At 38.5% G+C, this 18,615-nt stretch overlaps 1 protein-coding gene across 2 annotated transcripts in view; it reads left to right on the plus strand.

The window, feature by feature from the left end:
• Window positions 1-18,615, plus strand: part of ESF1 (ESF1 nucleolar pre-rRNA processing protein homolog) — a 74,196-nt gene that overhangs the window by 39,538 nt on the left and 16,043 nt on the right. For both annotated transcript variants that reach the window (XM_066387112.1, XM_066387113.1), the window contains exon 10: window positions 18,217-18,338. In XM_066387112.1, coding sequence (XP_066243209.1) covers window positions 18,217-18,338 — 122 coding nt within the window. The remainder of the gene's footprint in view (window positions 1-18,216; window positions 18,339-18,615) is intronic.

Genomic DNA, 18,615 nt, shown 5'->3' on the forward strand with positions numbered 1-18,615 from the left:
CAGGATATTCGTAGTTCAGGGCTTTGGGGAGAAGGGCCAGACTGTGGACTGGAGTTGGCAGTATCAAGAAGAATGGACTGTGAGAGAGAAGAACACCACCACTTTAAAGAGGTAGAGGGAAAGCAGTGTCCCCAGAGGAGAACCAGGATTCAGTGAGACCTCAAGTAGCAGGTGAATGGATATAGAGGATTTTATTTATGGCTATGAATAATTGCTTATGACTAACTGTAGAAAAGCTTCAGCCTGACCTGTGGTGGCGCAGTGGTTAAAGCGTCAACCTGAAACACTGAGGTCGCTGGTTTGAAACCCTGGGCTGGCCTGGTCAAGACACATATAGGAGTCAATGCTTCCTACTCCTGCCCCCCACCCTCTCTCCCTTTCTCTTCCACCCCATCCCGCCAAACTGAAAACAAAACAAACAAAAAAAAGCTTCATTGTTGAGGACGGGTGGGAAATGTTTAGTACCTTTTTAGGAGAAGGGATGATTTGGAAGTTGTAGATTTCTTCTGGTGCCAGATAGAAATAGGGATAAAGGGCATAATGAGATAGGCACTGATGGTTCCGGGGAAGATCTTGTCGGCAACATCCAGGGCTGTGGATACTTTTTCAGAGGAGGCATGGAGGCCAGAGAAGAAGCAGGGACCCTCTCTCTGTCTCACTCTTCAGAGGAGTCCTTTCCTGACGCCACTTGCTGAGGCAGGAGGTGAAGTATGGCCCTTCTCTCCCTTGCTCTACTTACTCTTTCTTCCACTCTTGACAGTTGTATTTTTAGTCTGACATCTGCTCTTATCCTTCCTTTTGTCCCTCTTTTATTCCATCTCCATTCCTCTGTTCAGTGTCTCACTGGAAAGCTTAAACACAGACATCAGTGGCATTTGTCTTTGGCTGTTGTATCATTTATTCTTTATTCAGAAATACAAGATTTTTGAATCAGTTGTGAACTCATTTTTCTAGGCAGCCCAGTTTTAAACATTTTAATTTCAAACATCTCAAAACCTGTTCGCTATTTACTTTTGGCTATATCTCTTATTTCCATTTATTGCCAATGTATCCATTATTTTAAACATATTCACAAAAATGTCTTTTTGGTCAGAACTTTTAAAATAACCAGATGTTAAAAATTTTGAGTTGAATGTAGAGAAGACCGTTAAATGGAAAACCTGAACTTAAAATAGTCTAAAAGAATTTGCAGTTTGCTTCATATTTTGATGGTGGGGAGGAAAGCAGTTTACAATGCTCTATCATAACTTGTACAAAGCTAGTTGAGTGGCTAGAATTTTAAAACTTAAGTTTGTGCTCTTTTCTTGAGTCAATCTGTTAGCAGGTTCGCTATAAGGGCTTTGTAATGCAACAAGCTGAGATTTGTTTGCTTATTTATTTATTTATTTATTTATTACAGAGTCAGAGAGAGGGATAGATAGGGACAGACAGCAACGGAGAGAGATGAGAAGCATCAATCATTAGTTTTTCGTTGCAACACCTTAGTTGTTCGTTGCAACACCTTAGTTGTTCATTGATTGCTTTCTCGTATGTGCCTTGACCAAGGGGCTACAGCAGACCAATTAACCCCTTGCTCAAGCCAGCAACCTTGGGTCCAAACTGGTGAGCTTTGCTCAAACCAGATAAGCCCGCGCTCAAGCTGGCGACCTCGGGGTCTCAAACCTGGGTCCTCCGCATCCCAGTCCGACACTATCTACTGCGCCACCGCCTGGTCAGGCCCAAGCTGAGATTTTAATAGTTGCTCGTGGAATGTGTACTAAAAAACTGGAAGCAGATACGGTTTTCTAAAAACATCTCTAGCACATTTTCTCCATGGAGTTGCCAGTGATATTCTCAGAATTTCCTGGATTATTTTAAAGATAATTTTCTCTTTTAGTAATACTAAGATTTAAATTAAAACAAGTTTTTCCAAAAAGCCTTTTTTTTAAGATGTAAAGAAAAAACGGTATCTTTATACTGGTAGTTTCAGAATGTACTAAAATTCCCATACTTACGAAGTTTCAAGTTAATTGGTTTGCTGTTTTAGGATCCAAATTAAACGTGTGTTGGTAAGGAGTTCTGGTTGTAAGCCTCGGGGATGGTTCTGTTCCCGTGGCCTTTCCCTCTCTGCACATGTATCGTATCAGTTGCACTCTTTGCATGTGTAGCCGCTACTTCAGGCAGTGGTACTTCTTTGACTTTGCCTTAGATTTACAATCTGCCTGAAGTCAGTTCAAGAAAAGAGCTTGTTTCATGTATTGTTCCCCACAGCCCACAGCTATGCTGATTTGTTTGAAGTTGTGAACTCTTTGGTCTTTAAAGCAGAACTTTTGCATATTCTATATGAGGTTGTCCCCCGTCATTATTCTATATACTAACCGCTTAACTAGCAAACTGTCATTTTTCTCACACTAGTTCCATATGTTACGGTGACAGAAGTCACTCAAACTATGTAACTTTCAGCAGTTTCATTTTTGCTCTTGTGTTTTCCTCCCCAAACTGGAAAGTCTTATAACCTAAATTTACTACCTTAACACATTTATTTTTCCCCAGTTTTTTTCCATTATGTTAAAGTACACATAACATAAAATTTACTCTTTTTGGAAAAAAATCAATAGGCACAAAAGGTAAACACAAAAGTATATATTGCATTTAAAAAGCAATAATAAAATGAACACCAGTGTACACAGTTTATGAAAGAACATGCCTAATGTCTACAGTCACTATGAGACCCCACACACACACCCTTCCTACCTTCCTCTACCAGAGCGAACAACACTGCATTGCATGTTAATCATTCTCTTTTCCTATTATACATATATAATAGTTTTACCATATGCGTGTGTCCCTAACTAGTCTATATCTATATACAGGTATTCTTAATTTGGAACTTTATAATAGCACCTTATATGTATTCTTTTGTTACTTGCATTTTGTTATTAACATTGTATTTTTAAGAGTTATCCATATGTGAAGATGTGGCCAGTTACTTTTTAGTGCTATGTAGAATTCCATTTTAGATATATCACAAAGTATGTATTCATTACCAGTTATTGCAGTTTATTGCGTTTGTGCATATTCTTGGACTTGTCACTAGGTATATATTGAATTTCATAGATACATAGAAATTCTTATTTGTAGAGCATGCGCACAATTATGTTGACTAGTTCACACCAAATTATTTTCACAGGTATTTGTACCATGTTACTCTAACCAGTAAAGTGAGTTCCTATAGCTCTTTATCCTTACCATTAATTCATATAGTCAGGCTTTTCAGATTTTGCCAATTGAATATATATGGTACATAACGGTATCTCATTATGGTTTTATTTTGTGTGTTATTCTCAAATATTGGTTGAGTTCCTGCTGTGTGTGCGAGACTCTGCTCTTTTCTCTGGACATAGCATTAAACAAAATGGAAAAAGGGCCTGGTCTTCACAGGACCCTACATTTTAGTGTTTATGGGCTGGAGGAGTAGGAAGACAGGGAATATAAAGAAATAAATAGGTAAAATAATCAAATGTGGATTAAGGGCAATGGAAACAAAAGGGTAAAGCCTGCAGGGGAATAGAAAGTTTAGGAATGGAAGCAGGTAGCAATTTAAATAGGCCAGTCAGGAAGGCCTCATTGAGAAAGTGACATCTGCACAAAGACCTAATGGAAAGGATGGCGCACTATCTTATCCAGGGGAAAGCATATCAAACCAAGGAAACTAAATGCAGGAGCCCTGAGGGAGAAGCATTTCTGATTTCTTCCTGAGTAATGAGGCAGGTGTGGCTAGAGCAGAGTGAACCACAGGGTGTAGAGTGGAGTAGAATTCAGGGCAGATAGGTAGCCAGATTGAAAAGGGTTTGTAACCTCGGGATGAACTTTAGCTTTTATCCTAAATGAAATGGGAAATGGAAGTGATTTGATCTGACTTAAATTTTCAAAGGATTGATCAGGCATTGTCCTAATTACTAATTATGAAGAACATTTCTTAATGTTTCTTCATCTGTGAAATGACTATTGTCCTTTGACCATTTTTATGTAGCATTCTCTGTTTTATTGAGTCATGGGAGCTCTTCATATATTCTGTGCTGGTCTTTTTATCAGTCATATGTTTTGTAGATATTTTCTCATAATTCATGATTTGTCTTTTTACTCTCTTTACAGTGTCTATTGAAGAGCAAAAATGATGTCAGATTTTTTTAATTTGTCCCTTTATTCTCATGTACCACTGATTCACATAGTTATATGACTCATGATTCTTGTAAGACACTCATCATTAGTCCAGTGTGGCCCTTCTTTTATTTATTTATTTATGTTTGCATTTGTTTGTTTGTTTTGTGAGAGAGACAGAGATGGACAGATAGGGACAGAAAGGAAGAGGAAGAGATGAGAAGCATCAATTCTTTGTTGCAGCTCCTTAGTTGTTCAGTGATTACTTTCTCATCTGTGCCTTGACTGGGGGGCTATAGCAGAGCGAGTGGCCCTTTGCTCAATCCAATAACCTTGGGTTCAAGCCAGTGACCTTTGGACTCAAGCCAGCAACCATGGGGTCATGTCTATAATCCCACGCTCAAGCCAGCGATCCCGCACTCAAGCCAGTGGTCCCATGCTCAAGCCAGTGATCCTGCACTCAAGCCAGTGACCTTGGGGTTTCGAACCTAGGTCCTCTGCATCCTAGTCCAACAACTCTATCCACTGAGCCACTGCTTGGTCAGGCCTCTTTCATTTATTTTAATAATACATGAACACACTACCAAAGATAGAACTGTACAATAACTTACAATTATCCATTCAATTCCCTTGCTTTTCCATACCTGAAGTAACCATTTTCCAGATTTCAATATTCATATTGCTTTCCATTGTATATACTTTCATCTCATTTGTACATATTTCTAAAAAGTGTGGTTTCATTAAAAGGAATAATAATACTGATAAATGCTGCAAAGTGGATGAACCTTTAAAAATATTATGCTAAGTGAAAGAAACCAGGCACAAAGACCATGTTTTTATATGAAATATCCAGAACAGGGAAATCTTTAGAGACAGGAAGTAGGTTGGTTGGAGGGGAGGGAGTGTGTTTTGGAGTGTCCTGTGAGGGAGAGAGAAGGTGTCTTTCTGAGATGAAAATATTCTAAAAATAGACTGTGTCGATAGTACGCATGTCTGAATGTACTGAAAACCTTTGAATTGTATACTTTTAAGTGGATGGATTGTATTATATGAACTATGTCTCCTTAAAACTGTTAACTTGGTTAACATAGGGTGGTTTGTGGGTTTGTTTCAGATATTTTTAAATCTTTTAGGACTCACTTTTTTTCACTCAACATTATATTGCTGAGATTTATCTGTATTTTGGATAGCTATAGCTTGCTCATTTGCCTGCTCTGTACCACAGTTTATGTATTCATACTGTTGGGAACACACCTGGACGTTCTTGGGTCTTTACTATGGTGAATTATGCTGTGATGAGCATTTCTGTCCATTTTCTGGTATGTGTTTCAGTTTTCTCTGGGTATTGATCAAGCAGTGTAATTGCTGGGTCACAGGGTATTGAATGTTCAGCTTTGCAAGATGAAATACCAATTCTTTTCCAGCACAATGGTTTTAGTTGACATTCCCTCAAGCAGCACCTGATTTGTTTCTCTCATCACTAATGAGATAAAACATCTCTTTGTATATTTATTGGCATATATGTTTCCTCCTCAGTAAAATACTCAGAGATATCTTTTAGCCATTTTTCTGTGATAATGTTTATCTTTGAAACTAGTCCTTTGTCTCTTATAGGAGGGCATGTTTCTTCTATATGTGACTCCACACACGTTTTTGGAGGTGTTGTGTAATAGTTAATACTTTCTGTGTTTTATTTAAGAAATTCATTTCTATACAGATGAAACTGATGTTCACCTTTATTTTATATTAAAGGTAGAATGGTTTAAGGCAGTATTTTTTTTTTCCAGTCATCAGATCAGTGGTTGAAAACACTGGTTTAAGGTTTTGGGCATTTAAGTCCTTGATCCATTAGGAGTTGATTTTTTTTAAAATATTATATATGGGATCCACTTTTATCTTCTCCTACATGGAAAATGTTTTTTATTCTGTTTCATTTATTGAATAATCTCTTCCTTCCCCCAATAATCTGACATATCACCTCTGTCATGTACCAGTTTCAAAACTGCATGGATTGGCTCTCTGTCTATTGGTCTGTCCCTAAACCAATAGTAATACCACACTTCTTATAACTGGATGAAGAGAACGAATGACCCCACGTACACACCCCCGTTTCCACTCTAGGTCAGTTGGTATGAAGGCTCTGAAGAAAACAACCACCAGCAACAACAACAAATACTTGAAAAAGCTGTGTATCCTCCACAGAACAGGTTTCAGTTACAGCAAGAAGATAAAGAAAATGTTCAGAATTTCATAACTGGGTTTTTCTGACTATGTATTGTGAATTCCAGAGAATTTAGTAGTAGAAAGTTAAAGGGGGAGGAAAATGGTAGCATAAGAGTGCATATACCATTAACTTCAGAGGATTAGAACATGGGAGATTAGGGGGAACTTTATGATTAGGGGCTTTTTGAGGGGACCAAAATAAATAGGGATAAAAGGCAGAGATGATTCCTGGTAGGTTCCAGGCAGATCTTAGTGGGGCGCCTGTTCCTGTTGAGGATTAGGAAGGGAAGAGTATCTGCAGTTGCCGTGGCTGTGCCCAGCCAGTTCCCCTTTTCACTCCTTCCTGGGCAGGGGCACGTTTCCTTTGAGCTCGCAAGGCTTTACCTGGACTCCTGTTGACAGAGTCATAAGTGAGGAAGCCAGTTTACTAAAGAACACACTACATTAATTAAAGGGCCCAAAGGCCTGCTCTTGGACCCTGTCAGGAATGGGTGGTGGCACAGTGGATAAGGCATCGACCTGGAATACTGAGGTTGCAGGTTCTAAACCCTGGCTTGCCTGGTCAGGGCACTTATGGGAGTTGATGCTTCCTGGTTCCTCCTCCTCCTTTTTTTCTCTCTTTCTCTCCTCTAAAATAAATAATTTTCTAAAAATCTTAAAGTAAAAGAAAGGTTTATTTAGCTTTGCTGCCACAGTGCTGCCTTTCATTCCTAGCTTTTAAACGTTTACTGTTCTGAGTTTTACTATCATGTATCTAGGTCATTTTTTGCTTGTTGCTTTTATCTTGCTTAGAATTAATTGGATACCCAGAATCCTAAAGATTAGTATCTTTCATCAGTTCTGAAAATGTCTCAACTTTTTCTCAAAATATTACCTTTTCTGTATGACTGGTAGTGGTACAGTGGATAAAGTGTTGACCTAGATTGCTGGGGTCTCTGGTTCAAAGCCCTGAGGTCAGTGGCTCTGAGTGCAGGCTCATCAACATAGGGGTCACTGGCTTGTGTGGGGGAATCATCCACACAACCCCAGAGCCAGCCAGCTAGAGCCCAAAAAGTCACTGGCATGAAAAGCCCAAGGTCACTGGCTGGAACAAGGGGACACTGGCTTGGCCCTGGTCAAGGCACATTCGAGAAGCAATCAATGTACAACTAAAGTAAAAGCAGCTACTTGCTGATGCTTCTCACCCTCTCTCTCTTTTTCTAAAAAAAAAAAAATATATATATATATGTATGTATATGTATATGTATGTATGTATGTATGTATGAGTTTTTCTCATCTTCTCTACTTTCTCCGTCTGGAAATCTTATTTGACATGTATGGTACCTTCTTATTCTCCATCTGATAATTCATATTTTCTATACCTTTGAATCTGTGTAACATATTGGGTAATTTCTTCAGTTCCATTTTTCAGTTCATTAATTTTTCCTTTACCTCTGTATAGTCTGCTGTTAACTGGGTCATTTACTGTAATTTCAGTTATTTTTTTTTACTTCAGAAAGATTTCTTTTCTTCAAATCTGTCTCAATCTTTTGACAATATTATTTTTTAATTTCCTCTTTTGTTTTTTTAAATGTACTGATTTTATATTGTATATCTGAATAATTCCAGGATCTATAATAGTCTTTATAGGTCTGACTTCTATTATTTTGTTTCTGCCTTCTCTAGGTTATATTGAATTTTGATTGTGATCTCATTGTTCTTGGATCTTTCTTTACCTATGGGACTTCTCTAAGGCCTGGGTCAAAAGTGCCTCTTTTAGAGAGTATTTGCCAGGTGCCTAAGGGCATTCCCAATCCCAAACCAATTGAAACCAAATTTTTGGATTGAAGTGTTTTGGCCCACACAGATGGTGTAAATTCCAGCCACAAACCCATGGATTTGTGGGCTTGTGGTTATAAATTCTCTAGGGGAAAATGTATTTTTTACTTCCCTTGTTCTGCCCATAGCCAAAAGCCAAACAGGCATATATTCCCTCTGAGTTGTCACAGGAGGAACAGCACCCACTTGAAGGCACCCTTAAGAATCCTAGCTTCATGGTAGTGGTCTCTGATGGGACTTTCTGCCATGACAAGGCTCCATACATTGTCTCCTGCCTCCTTGGCCAGCAGCCCATTAAACTGTGCCCCCATCACAGATTACTTTAGGTCACCAAGGAGAACTCCCTGCCTCTGAGCTAGTTTAACATTTCTATTTGTGCTTTCTTAATTGTGTCTGGACTCTGAAAACTTCCCTTTGTTTTCTTATATCTTAGGCAGTCATTTAAAAGTTTTCGTGTATTTTGTACCTTGTCTGTAAACACTGTGTAAAAAAATAGCAGTAGAACAAGTAGTTTGTCCTCTTTGCCATAAATTAAATAGAACTGTTTCACCAGACTTGGCCTGAATTTTCGTATGTTAGTGTTAACACAGCTTGATATTATGTACATTGTGATCAAAACTACTTTAAAGACAAAGAAAACAAACAAATAAAGTAGAGGTAAATACAAGAAACAATAGCTCCCTAATGAGGCCCAAATGTTTTGTCTTTAAAGTCAAGTTTTTAAGAATATTTGATTCTAAGAAGCAGAGACAGCTTGGTTCAGAGTAAACAGAATATAAGAAGTCCTCACTCAACGTCTTTAATAAGTTCTGCAACTTTAAATGAAATTATGTATAATGCAACTGATTTTTCTATAGGTTAATTGATATAGACAAGGTCCCTATGGCATCTCACTTATAACAAAATGAAGTTGAGAAAAACATTATTTGCTATATACCTGCAAATGGAAGACATCATTTTAAGGGAGAGGAAAAGGAGATTTAGAAGAGGTTAGAGTATGTTACGGTCAAATTAAAGACAAATATAAAACAGTTCTTACCCATTGAAATAGCTTTTAAACAACAAAAAGCATTAACATCTATTTGTTCAGCATATAGTATCTTGTAGGGATACTTCATTGAATGCTATATGAGAAGCAGTTCCCAATCTAGCTTACCTTTACCCTCTTAACCAGGTAATTTGTATTATTACTGTCCATGTGGTTTCCATGTAGTAGATATAACAGTATTAATTGCACACAGAAGGCATATGTTGGCTCTAGCTCAGGGGTCAGGAATCTTTTTGGCTGAGAGTGCCATGAACGCCACATATTTTAAAATGTAATTCCGTGAGAGCCACACAACTACCCTTGTACCTTACGCATTATCCAATAAAAATTTGGTGTTGTCCCAGAGGACAGCTGTGATTGGCTCCAGCCACCCACAACCATGAACATGAGCGGTAGGAAATGAATGGATTGTAATACATGAAAATGTTTTATATTTTTAATGTTTTTTTTTAATTAAAGATTTGTCTGCGAGCCAGATGCAGCCATCAAAAGAGCCACATCTGGCTCACGAGCCATAGGTTCCCGACCCCTGCTCTAGCTGATTAGTCATTTTTGCTGTATATTATTGTTCCCAAAGCTAGTTGTTTTACTTTTTAATTTCATGCATTGTTGCTCCCTGTCCATGAGGTTGGGAACAAATTTGACTAATTTATCCTTTCATTTTCATTTTCATTCAACAGACATTTATTATACCAGGCTCTCCACCAGCCACTAGAGGGATACTTTTGGCAGGGGAAGAGCTATGGCCTCTACCCTCGTGGAGCTTGCAATCTCATGAGGGAGATAGCCATTAATAATAGTAATTCTTAAAAATCACACAAATAAATATAGAGCTCCAACTGTGATAAAGAGTACATTGTAAAAAAATATGGTTTATCTTATTCAATAGGCTTTAGGGACAAAATTCAATAGGCCCTGTGTACAAAATCACTTGATTATCATGGAAGAAAAATGCCACTGGTAAAGATCCTCATTACTCATATGAACCAAAAATCCCTGTGACCTGCGTTATTTATGTAAGTAAATGTGTTCTATCTCCCCACATGATTGGGGATAACTGGTGCCTTTCGTGCCAGTGGTTCTCAGGATGTGGTTAGTAGTTTTCCTCTTAAAGCCCTTATACCAGAGTGAAGTTCAAGTTGGTAGTTTGGGTGGTGGTGTTCACTAACATTTCAAAATCAACTTTTGGAATTGAGTGTTACATAATATGATTTAAACATACTACCATAGCCTGACCAGACGTTGGCGCAGTGGATAAGGCGTTGGACTGAGATGCAGAGGACCTAGATTCAAAACCCCAAGGTCTCCAGCTTGAGCATGGGCTCACCGAATTGAGTGAGGGGTTGCTGGCTTGAGCTTGGGATCATAGACATGACCCCATGGTTGCTGGCTTGAGCCCAAAGGTCACTGGCTTGAAGCCCAAGGTCACTGGCTTGAACCCAAGGTTACTGGCTTGAGCAAAGGGTCACTCGCTCTGCTGTAGCCCCCCAGTCAATCGATGAACAATGAAGGTACCACAATGAAGAATTGATGCTTCTCATCTCTCTCCCTTCCTGTCTGTTTCTATCTTTTCCTCTCTCTGTCTCTGTCACACACACACAAACAAAAAAAACATACTACCATAAATAAAGATTGAGTGATAAGTGTTCATATACATATATTCACAATGGATCCTAAGTCTTCATTTAAATAAAAAGTGCCAGTTGCAGCATGTATCAGAAATCTTAAAGCATGCATTTTATTTTTATAAACAAAACCAATTATAATACCTAATTGAGTTATTTTAAATTATTTATGTCTTGCCCCATGAAGACTTTTTGAATTTTTCAAATGTGTAGAGTCAAGACAAATGTATACTGCCACAAAAATTGGGATATTTCAAAATGAATATGAAGCAATAAAATATCCCCTAATTTTTATAAGCAGTGTACATTCTGGTTTTTTTCTTTCTTTAAGAAGGGGGGGGGGGTTAAGGGAGAGAGACATAGAGAGAAGAAACAACTTGTTGTTCCACTTAGTTGTGCACCCATTGATGCTTCTCATATGTTCCCTACTGGGGCTCAAACCAGTGACCTCAGGGTCAATCCGGGCCCTCAGGATTGAGCTGGCGACCTGGATGGAACTGTATCTTTGGCACCCTGGGACAATGTTCTATCCACTACACCACCAGCCAGGGCACAAATGTATATTCTGTTTCAGTGGATTTTGAAAGGATATTTTAAAGTATTTTTCTATATATGCATATTACCAAAATAATTCGGAAGGGATTGCACTTAAATTATTATTGTCATAATTGAGTCATCTGTGTTCATGGTTGGCTTTGAAGGCGTTTTTTACCCCTTATTTGTAGGATTATTGATGTTATTTTTAACTAATCTGGCAGTACTTGGGTCTACATTAAAATTTTTTTAAACAAATTTGTGCAAAACTAAAAACAGTTATAGTTAAGTTGTTTTTCAGTCACATAGTGGCTGCTCTTAAATGAGGCTAAAACTGTCTGAAGAATGTTCTTGTGTGTATGCCAGGAGGCTCCTGGGATGGGCATATTTTTAAGAACTTAGAACATAAACAACTGTGATCTGTGGCAAGAGATTTAAATGACCTCATAATGACAATAAGAACAAAGCATTTTTAAGTTATCGTGGTGGTGTGTTAATTCAGTGTGATGTGTTTGTCATTCTACTATTTTGGTGTATTATGTGAAAGCCAGGCAAAAAAATACAGATTGTATTGTACTGAAGATACTATTTATTGTTGTAAACAAACTAAATGCCAGAAAAATATAAAATATTTCCTAGGAATAAATATTTTATAAATTATTCTAGAACTATAGGTCCTTAAAAAACCACATGAATCACTTGGGGATAAAGGCCATTTATTTAGATCTTAGCATTTTGATTCATTTTCTGTTGGAGAGAATATGTTCCAAACATAAAAGATCAAACAGTTGGCTTGAAACAAGAATCCTTCCTTCAAAACAGATCAGTTAAGTGTTTAAGTACTTACTATGTGTCTGGCACTATACTAAATATTATGGAATACAAAAGAAGGTGACTTTAGTTGCCTTTGGTCTAGTTGGAAGAAAAAGCATACTCAGATGAAACTTCTAAAGTAGAAAAGACATTATATAATCAAATACAAAAAAAAAAACCCAAACGTCCCACAGCATTTATATAATACAAATAATGAAATAGCCTTTGTTTTCAGAAATGTCTTCTAATCGATGTCTAGAACAGTTCTCAAATAGGAGTGACTTTACCCCCAAGGGGACATTTAGCAATATCTGGAGACATTTTAGATTTTCACAACTGGAGTATTGGCATCTAGTGGCTAGGCCAGAGATATTGCTAAAGCATTTTACAATGCACAGGATTATCCTTCACAACAAAGAATGTGTCTGGCCCAAAATGATAGTGGTGCTAAAATGAGAAGCCCTGATGTAAAACCTACAAATGTCTGTGTTGGTCCATTTTGAAATTGTGAGAGATGGACTCCCATCTTCCCCCAGACCCTGCAGACCCTATAAATATTCTTTGCCTGAGGCCCTTGGATTCTTGCATAGAGTTAAACATTGTGTATCCATTAACTTCCTGAACATTGTGTGCAAGTTTTTCCAGCCCATTATTTCAGGGAGAAATTCCATAGCTTTCTTCAAATTCTCAAGGTATTCACGTTCCCAGAAAAGGTCAAGACCCACCTCATATGTAGAGGAGACTCTCATACATACTGAGACACATCAAACCAATGTTATAATCACCTAAAAGAGACAGTAATCAAGAACCTTCCTTAGCATTGTGCCGAGCTAGAAATAGAATTTAAGTTTCAAGGATCAAAGTTACAGACAGTCATGTGCTTTATAATAGTGTTTGGGTCAGACATGGGCCACATAGATGAACACGGTCCTATAAGATGATAAAGGGGCCTGATCAAGTGGGTCAGTGAATAAAGCATCAGCCTGACATGCCATGGTCGCAGTTTCTGTCCCTGGTCAGGTCACATACAGGAAGCAACCAATGACTGCACAACCAAATTGAACAGTGATTTGGTGCTTCCAAACAGTGGAACAGTGATTTGATGCTTCTCTCCCTCTCTGTGTATCTCTCTCTCTCTCTTTATGTCTGTCTCTCTCACTCTCAAATTAATAAAAAAATTTTTTAAAGATCATAATGGAGCTAAAATTTTGTCACTAGTAATCATTGTAGCATTGTGATGCAGTGCTTTCCTCATGTTTGTGGTGACGCTGGTATAAACACACCTGCACTGCCAGTTGTATAAAGTACAGCACATACAGTTATGTACAGCACATAATACTTGAAAATGATAACTGTTACAGGTTTATGTCTTTACTGTTCTATTTATCATTATTCAGAGTGTGCTCTTTCTACTTAAGTTCGCTGTAAAGTAGTATGCCATGTTATGTAGGCCACAACCTCTTACCTCTAGCTTACCACGTCTTGATTGCATCATTTTCTGTTGTGGTTGATTTAATCTTGTGCTGTTTTGTTCATCGTATCCCTTAAGCATGCAGAATATACTAATATTGCCAGTAAGAGGAATGACCTGGAAACAAAATTGAAACTGATTAAGGACATCAAAGGTGGAAAATCAGTGATGGTTATTGCTTGCTAGTCAGGCATGCCCCATCTTACCATCAAAATGATCATGAAGAACAAGAACAAAATGATGGAAACTGTTAAAGGATCTGCTTCATTGGGAGGCAACGAGACTGACAAAACTCAAGAAGGACCTGAATCAGACATGGAGAAACTTCTAATGACCTGGATTGAGGACTATACACACAACTGTATCCCTCTCAGCATCCTGACAGTTATGGCCCAAGCAAAAAGTTGTGATGTTGAAAGAAAGGCTGGACTCGACAAAGAGTTGAAGTTATTACTAGCTGAGGGTGGTTTAAAATACTTATTGCAGAATATGAAGGTGAGTGGTGAGTCTTCAAGTGCTGATGTGAAGGCAGCTGAAGAATTTTGGGAAACTCCAGATAAGGTGATTATAGAGTGAAATTACTTGCCAGAGCAAGTATTCAATATGGATGAAACCTACCTATTCTGAAAATGGATGCTGAAAGGACTCTTATCCAGAAGGAGGCCAAGTCAACGATGGATGAAACCTGCCTATTCTGAAAATGGATGCTGAAAGGACTCTTAACCAGAAGGAGGCCAAGTCAATGCCAGGCTTCAAGGCTTTTAATTTTTAAGGGCAGGATGAGTCTTGCTTGGGGGCACTGTTGCAGGCAGCGGTTGAAACCCTCTGTGCTGTGGCACAGGGAGAAGCCCGGGCTCTTCTCACACATCAGTCAGCACACACTGCCAGTGTCCTGCAGGAGCAACGAGTCCTGGACGCCCAGATCCTCTCCCAAGATGCCCTCCTGAATTGTGTCAGCAGAGTGGAACAGTGCTGTTTGAGAATAACGTGCCTTTTAAGATTTTGCTTATTGTTGATAATGTTCCTGGATATCCTCTTTTTACTGAAGATTTTAATCCCAATATCAAATTGCTGTTTCTCCAGTATGGCAGTTACTCAAAAAATTAAGACTAGAGCTACCGTATGACCCGGCAATCCCTTTCTGGGTATCTTCCTCAAACCTCAAAAACATATTTGCAAAGATATATGCACCCCTGTGTTTATTACAACATTATTGACAATAGCCAAGACATGTCTCCTTCGATAGAGGATTGGATAAAGATGTGGTACGTATATACAAGGGAATATGACTCGGACATAAAAAATGAAACACTGCCGTTTGCAGCAACACGGATGGACCTTGAGAGTATTATGCTAAATAAAGTAGTAAGAAAAAGCTAAGAAAGTATTATTTCATTCATATGTGGGATATAAAACTGAAATTCAGAGACACAGGCAACAGTATGGTGGTTACCAGAGTGAAGGGAGTAGGGGTGGGTAGCAAAGGGTCAAGGGAGCCAAATATATGACGGCAGAAGATGATTTGACTTTAGGTGGTGTGCACACATTGCAATATACAGATCGTGTGTCATAGAAATTACATTTGAAATCTATTATTAACCAGTGTCACCCCAATAAATTTAATTTTAAAAAAATGAGGGTTTAATAAAATATTTTTAAGTGGTGTTTCTCCTTCCAAACATCACCTCTTTGACCCAACCAGTGAATCCAGGTGTTATAGCAGCTTTTAAAGCCTACTCTCAGAGGAGAACCTGTGCCCAGGCTGCAGCTGAGGGAGACCCTGAGAGGACACTGGTACAGTTCTGGAGCAATGACAGCGTCTGTGACAACATCAGGAACCTTGCTTGGGCTTTACGTGATGTCACCAAGGAGTCTATGGATGCATTCTGGAAAACCACACTGAAGGTTCGCCCATGGCTTCAAATGATCTGCCAACAATGCGGAGGAGGTTGTAACAATCACAGGCTGTGGCTGAGACGGCAAGCAGAATTACCCTGGGTATGCATAAGAATGGCATTGAGGAGCTCCTGGAGGTGGTTCCTAAGGAATTGATAAACAAGAATTATCAGAACTGGAAAAGGAATGCATGGCTGGAAAAGAGAGAAGCAAGAAGAACCCTCAAGAAAATTCAGTGTCGGAGTCCTGGCCAGTAGGCTCAGCGGTAAAGTGTCGGCCTGGCGTGTAGAAGTCCCAGGTTCACACAAGAGAACTGCCCATCTTCTTCTCCACCCTTCCCCCTCTCCTTCCTCTCTGTCTCTCTCTCTTCCTCTCCTGCAGCCAAGGCTTCACTGAAGAAGAGTTGGCCCGGGTGCTGAGGATGGCTCCATGGCCTCTGCCTCGGGCGGCTAGAATGGCTCTGGTTGAAACAGAGCGACTCCCCAGATGGGCAGAGCATTGACCCCTGGTGGGTGTGCTGAGTGGATATCGGCCATGTGCATGCAGGAGTCTGACTGCCTCCCCACTTCTAACTTCGGAAAAATACAAAAAAAAAAAGAAGAAGAAGAAATTCAGTGTAGGGTTTAGCAGAAACTTCTGCAAACCTCAGCCAAGCTCTTTAAAACGTTTGGAAACATGGATCCCAACTAAAAGGTTTTCATTAATAGAAGGGAATGTTCATGATACAAGCAAATCTATGATGAATAAAAGAAGCAAACCATCATGAATATATTCCTTAAAAGAGTGACACCTCAAGAAAACCCAGGTAGGTCCTTCAGGGGGTATTCCAGAAGAAGGCATTGTTATCATAGGGCATGACGGCTCCATCTGTCACTGCCTCTGAAGAGAAGGTGCAGAGCGGATACTGATGGTCCTGACTCTGTCGGCCAAGGCTAATGTGTGTGTTTGCATCTTAGTTTTTAACAACAACAACAAAAAAGCTTTAAAGGTTTTTTAAAAGTGAAAGGCTTTACAAATAGAAAAAAGTTTATAGAATAAGGATATTAAAATATTTTTTGTGCAGCTGTATATGTTTGTGTTTTAAGCTAAATGTTATCACAAAAGAACCAAAGTAAAAATATATTTAAAAGTTTATAAAGTAGGCCTAGCCTGTGGTGGCACAGCAGATAAAGTGCTGACCTCGAACACTGAGGTCACATGTACGAAACCTGGCTTGCCTGGTCAAGGCACGTGACAAGCAATGAACAACTAAAGTGAAGCAACTATGAGTTGGTACTTCTCACTCCCTACCCCCCTCTCTCTGTATAATCAGTGACTAGAAAATATTAAAATAGAAGCTTATAAAGTAAAAATATTATATTAAGCTAAGGTTAATTTATTGAAAAAAAGTATCTTAATTCAGTGTAGCTGAAGTGTGCAGTATTTGTTAAGTCTACAGTAGTGTATAGCAGCGATTTTCAACCTTTTTTTATCTCATGGCACACATAAACTAATGACTGAATATATACATAGTATATTTGAACTTCTACCAAATAGGCTCTTTTAAAGAAAATTGTGTACATGGGTGGGACCAGTTGTGTTCTGATCTAGAGTGACCTAATTTTGCAAATGACAAACCTGTGGCCCAAAGCTTTAGATTTCACTCATGGACTCTATATTTCTTTATTCTGGGGCCAGCCAGCATTGTCTGTGTACCTGGTAATAATATATAGGCTCACCAGCAGTTCAGATTCCGTCGGTGTAGGTTCCTAGCTGCTGCATTGTTCTTAGGCAGGTTGTTGAACTCTCAGTCTCAGGAAAAGGGAATTCTTATATTTTTAAAATTGTTTTCATTGTCTAATATTTAAAATGTATGAGAAGATGGTCTGTATCGACTATGTCAGCATTTCCAATCATTCCATTCACTTGTTTTTTTTTTAATGGATTTTGTGTCATCTAAATATTGAAGCCCCCTCTTCACCAAACCCAATGATGACCTCCAAAAAAATACTAGGTAATAAAATAAACATGTTTATTATCAAAGGAGGGACAATGCAGCAGTCATATTTTCTTTACTTTGGCAGTGATGAGGACCTTAGTGGACTGATGTACCAGCCTTGAGGCTTTTCCTTTGCCACCATTCAGAGTTGAAAAGTAGAAGAAACAAACACCTTCAGAGTTGAAGGATAAGAGCAAATAACAGCGTTGAAAGAGTTAAACCGTACAAGTGGAATCTGAACTTAGTGGTCCTTTTGATCTTACAGATGTGGCCTCACAAAGTGCCTGAGGAGTGATTATGAGAATGCTTTCTTCCTGGTGTGTTTCAACAGGGATAGCCTAAAAACAATTTTTGTTAGTCATCTGTTCCAAAATTATTCTTAGAATCTCAAAGCAATTAAGTACTGAGAATTGAAATTTGACCCTAAATAAATTTTCTTCAGTGGATTGATCATACATCAAGTTGCTTAGTTTATTTGCTTATTTTGCTTATTTTAGTGTTGTTTGCTATTAGGAAATAGCTTTGATATAAGTTTACTCTACATTATTTTGTGGTCTTGTAATATTACAGAATTTAGTTTTGCATTTTATCTTGTTACTCTATTAAATATATACAAACTACCTATTTTTGGTAAATTACATTTTAAATTTAACTATTGTGTTTCTTCTAGGTCTTAAAGAAAGTGCAGAAGAGATGGTCAAAAAGAAATTAGAAGGAAAGGATAAGCTGACCCCATGGGAACAATTTTTAGAGAAGAAGAAAGAGAAAAAAAGACTGAAAAAGAAACAGAAGGTATCAAAGATAATTTTGAGCAAATATTTATTGAACAACCATGTAGGAGAAGGCCCCAGGTGCTCAGCATCCATTGTCTCATAATGTAATCACTGCGGTAGGCCTCCTTACCATTGCAGTGCTAACCGAGCGGAAAGGAGAAATCCAATAGGTGTGTTTTCTACAAGACTATAGTAATGTCGTACAAAGTCTGGTAAAAACCCCGAGCCACTTCACCCACAGCCGCTGTGCTCTAATATATTGCATTTACATGCTACTTAAATAAATACATAGTTTG

The sequence above is a fragment of the Saccopteryx leptura genome, chromosome 5 (genome assembly GCF_036850995.1).
Source record: "Saccopteryx leptura isolate mSacLep1 chromosome 5, mSacLep1_pri_phased_curated, whole genome shotgun sequence".
NCBI lineage: Eukaryota > Metazoa > Chordata > Mammalia > Chiroptera > Emballonuridae > Saccopteryx > Saccopteryx leptura.